The 7,406-nt window shown below is 58.9% G+C and overlaps 1 protein-coding gene across 1 annotated transcript; it reads right to left on the minus strand.

Moving 5' to 3' along the window:
- Positions 1-324: 324 nt before the first annotated feature.
- DRAXIN (dorsal inhibitory axon guidance protein) lies at positions 325-4,759 on the minus strand (the record flags this gene model as incomplete). Its single annotated transcript, XM_021706937.1, has 5 exons — positions 325-414; positions 2,395-2,484; positions 2,885-2,996; positions 4,271-4,273; positions 4,569-4,759. Coding segments are annotated over 5 exons (486 nt in total), but the record flags the coding sequence as incomplete, so codon positions are not given.
- Between the last annotated feature and the right edge of the window lie 2,647 nt (positions 4,760-7,406).

The raw sequence follows: 7,406 nt of genomic DNA on the forward strand, positions 1-7,406 counted from the left end.
CACCCGTCTCCTCCCTCCCCCTTCCCAGATCATGGGAGATCATGCCAGCTTGCATTTCAACAGCCAAGAAGAGCAAATGTGAGAACCCGCTCCAGGAACCAAAAGGACACGCGTTCACAGATTGGGAGGGCGCAGAGCGAGGCTGCTCCTGCTTAGGCCTCCAGCCCTCCAGGGATTCTCCCACCCCCTCCAACCCCCCCGCTGCAGGGTCCCATCCACCCTCAGCTGGAAACATTGCCCCCACCCACTGCAGAACAAGCTTGGAGAAAGGGAGGCTCCGTGGGTCTCAGGGCCTGGGAGCCCTCCCAGGGAGTCCGGACTCACCCTCCACACACATGCAGTCGTCGAAGCACTTGTTGTTGAGGCCTCGGTTGTGGGGTGCACAGAGATGCTCCCGCAGGTCACAGCAGGTCCCTGCACACGCAGCGAGCACGCAGTTAGCCGAGCCAGGTAGCCCCTCCTATGGCCCTGCGCTGGGTCCCCCCACTGGGAGATTCATTATTGACAATGTGGCAGGGAGGTGGGGAGCCAGCAGCTGGGAGATCCATTATTGACAATGTGGCAGGGAGGTGGGGAGCCAGCAGCGTGGGCCATCTGGAACCTCTGATGGATATCACGGTGCCCAGCCCCCACTGGCTGTTTGGCCATGGGACGGGCCACGGTGGTGTGGGGTCACCTCCTAGGGCCAAAGGGTGGAACAGCTGGGGCTGCCAGGCGTGTGTCAGCTCAGAGCTGGGAGGGGCCTGGGGCTCATCGCACCAATGTCCTCTTTTTTGACAGATGGGGAAACTGACGCCCCAGGCTGTCGCTGCAGGACTGTCAGGCCCAAGGCATGGGTTCACCCAAGAGTCAGCTCTCAGAGGGACGGGTCGGTTGGCCCAAACCTGAGCCTTGTCTTTGTACTCAGGGTGAAAACAGTGGCTTGAGGAGGAAGCAGCCTGTTGGGAGCTGGCGGCTGGGCTCGTGTGATGCCAGCTGCTGGCCTGGCTGCTGTTCTGTAGATATTCTGGCCCCTGTGGAGGCAGGCCCCTGGGATCCCGCTTCAGGAGAGCGCTCGCTGACGGACCCCGGCTCCAGCAGCTGCCTGGGCCACCCTGACCCGTGTCACACTGCTCCCCAGCAGCCCGGCTGATGACTGGCGTGGGGACTCCGGGCCCAGCCACTCTGCCCAGTGCCAGCCTCATCTAACAGGCTGTCTCCACCCCAAACCCCCCTGCATCGCCAGGACTTTGCATCACCGGCAGACACTTCCTCTGTCCAATCCTGCTTCCTCTCCTTGCAACTTCCACGGGTCGCACCCCCCCGACCCCGAAACAAACTTCCCACACTTCTAACTGATCTCAGCGTCCTTCCTGGAGGGCCCGAGAACCCGACAGGGTCAGCAGTTTAGGGTAGGAGTCAGAGCATCAGCCCCCTTGTTTCTATCTTTTCTTTAAAATTTAAAAAATTTTATAGGGACGAGGTTTCACTATGCTGTCCAGGCAGGTCTCGAACTCTTGGGCTTGAGCAATCCTCCTGCCTCAGCTCGGTCTCCTGAAGTGCTAGGATTGCAGGTGTGAGCCACTGTGCTCATCAAATATATATGAATATATATATATATATATATATATATTTTTTTTTTTTTTTTTTTTTTTGAGCTGGGGGTCTCACTCTGTCACCAGGCTGACGTACAGCAGTGGCACCATCATGGCTCACAGCAGCCTCGACCTCCTGGGCTCGGGCAATCCTTTCACCTCAACCTCCTGAGTAGCTGGGACTACAGGCACGCACCATACCAGCCAATTTTTTGAGTTTTTTGTAGAGACAAGGTCTTGCTATGTTGCCCAGGCTGGTCTCAAAGTCCTGGCCTCAAGCAGTCCTCCCACCTTGGCCTCCCTAAGTGCTGGGATCATAGGCGTGAGCCATTGCACCTGGTGACCCTTGTTTCTAGACTATGTTGATGGAGACAGTGGCCAAACAGTGAGGGTGTCATGAAACCCCAGAACATGCCACACTATCGTGATGGGATGAGGACAGAATTAAGTCCTGTCAGGAGGAAGAGGGCAAGACAGAGTCATCCTGCTTCAAGGTAGCGAAGGGCTGTGGTTAAATGACTTTGGAACCAGGTTGACCAGGTGTGGGCTACTTCCTGGCTGTGTGACCTTGGGCTAGGCACTTAGCCTCTCTGGGCTCAGTTGCTTTGCCTGAAAACTGAGGATGACAGTGTCTTTCTCTGGGTTGCTGTGAGTAGCGTAGTAAATGAATATATGACAGCAACTCTCAGGACATGGAGAGCTGCTGTTGCTGTATTAATTATTATCCGTAAAGGGTCATGGACACTCAGGGAACCCCCACCCCTACTGGGTTTCCGGCCAGCCCCTGGCCCAGAACCGGGAATGTGGTACTGGCTGGTACCTGGCAGGCAGTCCTGGTGATGGTCACATGGGTCGCCCTCGGCTGCTGAGGTCTCGTTCCCGTCGCTGGAGAGCTTGCCCCGGTGTTTCTCTGGGGGCGAGAAGACCAAAGCCGAGGTCCGGCAATGCAGAGATGGGACTCGGGCTACAGGGACTCGGGCTTCACAGAGCCCGTTCTGCCCCCCGCCCCGTGTGGCCTAGACACGGCACCATACCTCCCGCCCTCTGCCTCAGTTTCCTCTTCTCCAAAGTGGGATCAGCCATAGAGCAGACCTCACTGTTTCCCCAGGGTGAAGTGAGTTAAGACATGGATCGTGTTAGGCACGTGATGAGCCCTCGTGGCATTCTCCATTCCGAGTGTCAGCTCCCGCTGACACCTGATGCCCACCCTCCCCCTGCCCTGCCTTCCGACAGCCGAGGCTCAGCCCCTAGGAACAGATGGTGAGGGCGGGACGGGCGCCCAGGGGTGGGGGTGGGGAAACGGAGCGTACCCTTCTTCTTCATGGAGGGCCAGACGTCGGGTTTCAGGTCTTCGTAATCGGTCCAGTCAAACAGCGCCATGTCCAATGTGGGCATCACCTCCCCATCAGGCCTGGGCTGTCCCTGCAGGAGAGGAGGGAACCTGGAGCCTCCCAGCCAATGGAGGCAGGAGGCCAGAGGCCAAGGAGGGGCTCCTCCCAGCTACTGCATCCTCAGCTGGGCAGCCTGGAATCCGGCCCGGGACATTGGAATGGCGGCTGGAGGCAGCTTTGTTGCCATGTAGCCACATGCAGCCTTTGCGGAGGGGCAGAGCCCACCATTGGCTGGGAAGGCAATCTTGCTTGCTAGGGCCTCTAAGCCCAGGAGGAGGGAGCTGGAAGCAGCCTAGCTACTCACTCTCTGTCCCTTCTTCTCCCTGCAGAAGTGACCGGCGCTCCGCAGCATCGCTGAGGCCATGGCCAGGGCTCAGTCCCACTCTCAGCCCCAGTCCGTGGCCTCGGGAGCTTGGCGGGCTAGAGACCGTGGCTGGACTGCACGCGGTCCCCTGCGCACACGTGGGCAGGAACCACGCCTTCCAGTGCTGGGCTCCCACACAGTGGGCTTCAGGGGACCTTGGACGATACAGATAACCCTGTGTTCCCAGGGGGTGGTCCATGGTTTTCACCAGAATCTCAAGGGAGTGTGAGACCCAAAAGAGGGTAAAAAAGATCTACTACTGCGGGGTGAGGTGGCTCATGCCTATAATCCCAGCACTTTGGGAGGCCGAGGCGGGAGGATCTCTTGAGTCCAGGTGTTCGAGACTAGCTTGGGCAACATAGTGAAACCTTGTCTCTACAAAAGTCCAGAAAGCCCGGGCACAGTGACTCAAGTCTGTAATCCCAGCACTTTGGGAGGCCGAGGTGAGGGGACTGCCTGAGCCCACGGGTTAGAGAACAGCCTGGGCAACTTGGCAAGACCTCATCTCTACAGTAAATCAAAAGATTAGCTGGGCGTGGTAGCACGTGCCTGTAGTTTCAGCTACTTGGAAGGCTAAGGCGGAAGGATCGCCTGAACCCAGCAGGTTGACACTGGGGTGGCCGTGAGTGTGCCACTGCACTCCAGCCTAGGCGACAGAGTGAGACTCCAACTCAAAAAAAAGAGTAAGAATCAATATACAACTGCATTTATTCACACATTAACCGTGCGCCAGCTACCACATCCCCTTTTGGCGTCGCCAGCGCCAGCGTTTCAACCACACCTGCTCACGTTCTCTCTCCTTGTACAGCTTTGTTAAAGTTTTGAAGCAGGTGGGTCCAGGTATCAACTCATGCTGGCTGATTCTGGACCTTGAGTCGGAGGCTCACTCTGTCGCCCAGGCTGGAGGGCAGCGGCATGCTCACAGCCACCACAGCCTCGACCTGCTGGGCTCCGGCGATCCTTTCGTCTCAGCCTTCCAAGCAGCCAGAACTACAGGCGTGTGCCACCACGCCGGCTCCTGCCCCCTTGGCTGTGTCTCAGCGGCCCCAGGACTTCTCCTTCCTGGACAGCGACAGCCCCTTCTCAGGACGGAATGCCCACCGGGCCGGGGCCAGACTGGATGGGCATCGGGAGGTCTGGTTTCAGGCTGGGCCTCAGTCTCCCTAAGCGTAGTAAGAGGGTTTGTACGACATGGCCTCGAGGATCCTTTCCGCTCTGGGGCTGCTCAGGGGCCCTTACCTGAGGCCACAGGGAGGTGACGGGCAGGATCAGGGACTCTTCCGTGGCAGGTGCCGCCTCGAAGGTGGTGAGGAAGAGCATGGTGGGAGCCAGGCTGGTGGAGGACTCCTCCATGGCCGCGTCCAGCGCCTGGGCGTCCGAGAGCTCAGCCTTCTTCATCAGGGAGCTGGGGCCTCGGACCAAGGCTCGGCCTGGGACGGGGGCAGGAGGCACAGGGGCGTTATCTGCTGCCACCTCTCTTCTCCCACAGCAGGACCCACCTTTTCTGCTTCAAGTCAGGGGGCAGCAGGAGCCAGGTGACAAGCCTTGGTTCAGTCACCATCCCAGCATCCCAGCTGTCCACTCCTCCAGGGAGCTCAGGGGGAAACTGTCTTGGGTGAGCCTGAAGTGTTGCTGGGGAGATGGCCCCCAAATTCTCCCTGTAAAGCCACGTTCCAGCAAGCGCAAGCCTGGGTTGGCTGGATTCAGCCAAGGATGTGAGTGTGACAAAGGGAAACCTATAGGGATAAACCATGGAAGGCTTCCTGGAGGAGGCAAAGTTTGAGTAGGAGTCATGTGATGAGGCTGAGGGGCATTGCAGTGGGGAGCAGCCTTTGACCAAACTGCGAGGTTCTCAAAAAAAAAAAGAAAAGATAAAAGGCCAGGTGCGGTGGCTCACACCTGTGATCCCGGCACTTAGGGAAGAGGAGGTGAGGGTGAGAGGATTGTCTGAAACCAGGGGTTCGAGACTAGCCTGGGAAACATGTCCAGACCTCGTCTCTACAATAAATCAAAAAATCAGCTGGGCGTGGTGAGGCATACCTATAGTTCCAGCTACTTGGAAGGCTGAGGTGGAAGGATCGCCTGAGCCCAGCAGGTTGAGGCTGCGGTGGCCGTGAGTGTGCCACTGCGCTCCAGCCTGGGCCACAGAGTGAGACTCCGACTCAAAAAAAAAAAAACAACAACAAAAAAAGAGAAAGCTATGAGGTGGGAGCCCCAGCTTCTCTCACACAAGTGAGTGCTTCCTGTGTGGTGATAAAGAATCACCGTTTATTGAGCGCTTTGTGCTGGGTCCCAGACAAGTTCCTTTACAAGCATTATTTCATGTCACCGTTGCAAAAGCTCTGGGAAGCGAGTGCTCTTCTACCCTCATCTACAGGGGAGGAAACTGAAGCACAGAAAGGTTAGTACCTGCCTAAGGACACAGCTCTTGAGGAATAGAGCCAGGATTTGAACCCAGGTTTATCTGGCCTTTTTAACCCCTGGTACCACTGGGCTCGGTGGCTCAGCCTGTAATCCCGTGCTTTGGGAGGCTGAGGTGAGCGGATTGCCTGAGCCCGCGGGTTCGAGACCTGCCTGGGCAAATTGGCGAGACCTCATCTCTACAATAAGTCAAAAAATCAGCTGGGCGTGGTAGCGCATGCCTGTAATTCCAGCTACTGGGAAGGCTGAGGCGGAAGGATCACCAGAGCCCGGCAGGTCGATGCTGCGGTGGCCGGGAGCGGCCACTGCACTCCAGTCTGGGGACTTGGAGAGAGGTGGCGTGCGGGGCGGGCGTATCCTGGCCTCTTCTTCCCTGGTAACATCTGACGGTGAGGTCGGCTGGGGCCGCCCCACCCTGCGGAAATGAACCCCCCCAGCAGGACGGGACTTCCCGGGGCCCTGTGTCCACTCGGTTCATTTTGCAGGTGAGGAGACTGGGGTCCAGCCAGCCCGAGGCTTCCCAGCTGGTCAGCACAGGGCAGAGCCCACCTGCAGGCCCCCTTGGTCCCCCGCCCCACACCTGCGGCTGTCACAAGCCCAGCCAGTCCCTGCCTCGGGTGTGCCCTCCAGCCGGCCTCACGGATGCCAGCTCCCCCTCCCCAAGCCGGCCCAGATGACCCCCCAGGGAGAGAGGCTGAATGTTGAAGCTGGGCCCCCGCCCCCGGCAGGGTTCTGTCCGCTTGGGGGCTCTCGGCAGGCCTGTCGGGGAAGCCAGCCCCGCTGTCTGCAGGAGGGCTGAGGCTCCGTGGCCCCCTGCCAGAGGAACTCCCACTGCGGTGTCTGTGGCACTCGCCCGCCGCTGGGGACAGTCTTGTCACATGCAGAGACTCCAAGTCGCCTCCTGGGCTCCGGCCGGGTGGGCTGAGAGGAGCGAGCGCCCTGGACACTGTGCCCAGAAACGGATGGGCACCGGGAGCAGAGCTCGGGCATCCCAGGGGATGTGGAGGGCTGGGGGGAGGGGACACACGGGGCAGAGGCAGGAAGGGCAGGCTGTGACCCTCCCCCTGAGTCCCCTGCACGGCTGATTCAGCTTCGGCAGGGGCTGACAACCACTAGTGGCAAGTATCCATGGCCCAACGTCTCAGCCTTCCACAAATCCAGCCTCTGAGTCTACCTGAGGGTAGATGCGAGCATCATCCTCACTCTACAGAGGGAGAAACCGAGGCACAGGACAGGAACTTGCCCAGGGCCACACACTAGTAAGTGGTGGAGGGAGGGGCTGACCTCGGCAGATCGGGCTTCAGTCCACCCTCTCAGGCCTCCCCTGGAGGGCACTGAACTGTTCCGTCTCCGCTGAGGAATTACAGCAGGAGAGATTTAGGTCAGATATAAGGCAGGACTTCAGGAAGTCCTGAAGACAATATTGAAGACAATATCAGTAGACTGAGCTTTTGTTGCCACATATTCCTCTCCTCCTCCTACACCCACCCTGGGGCCTCCCTGTGCCCCTTGCCTAACCAGATCCCACTGACTTTAGTGAGAGCTCCTCTCCTTCCGGTGCTCACTGCCTGTCTCCTTTGGGGCCTCTGGATGTCCTCCCGGGGACCTCGTGCCCCCAACCCTTCCCTCCAGCGCCCCCCACCCTCCCCAGTACCC

The sequence above is a fragment of the Carlito syrichta genome, unplaced genomic scaffold (assembly GCF_000164805.1).
Source record: "Carlito syrichta isolate Samal-C Ts95f unplaced genomic scaffold, Tarsius_syrichta-2.0.1 Scaffold116343, whole genome shotgun sequence".
NCBI lineage: Eukaryota > Metazoa > Chordata > Mammalia > Primates > Tarsiidae > Carlito > Carlito syrichta.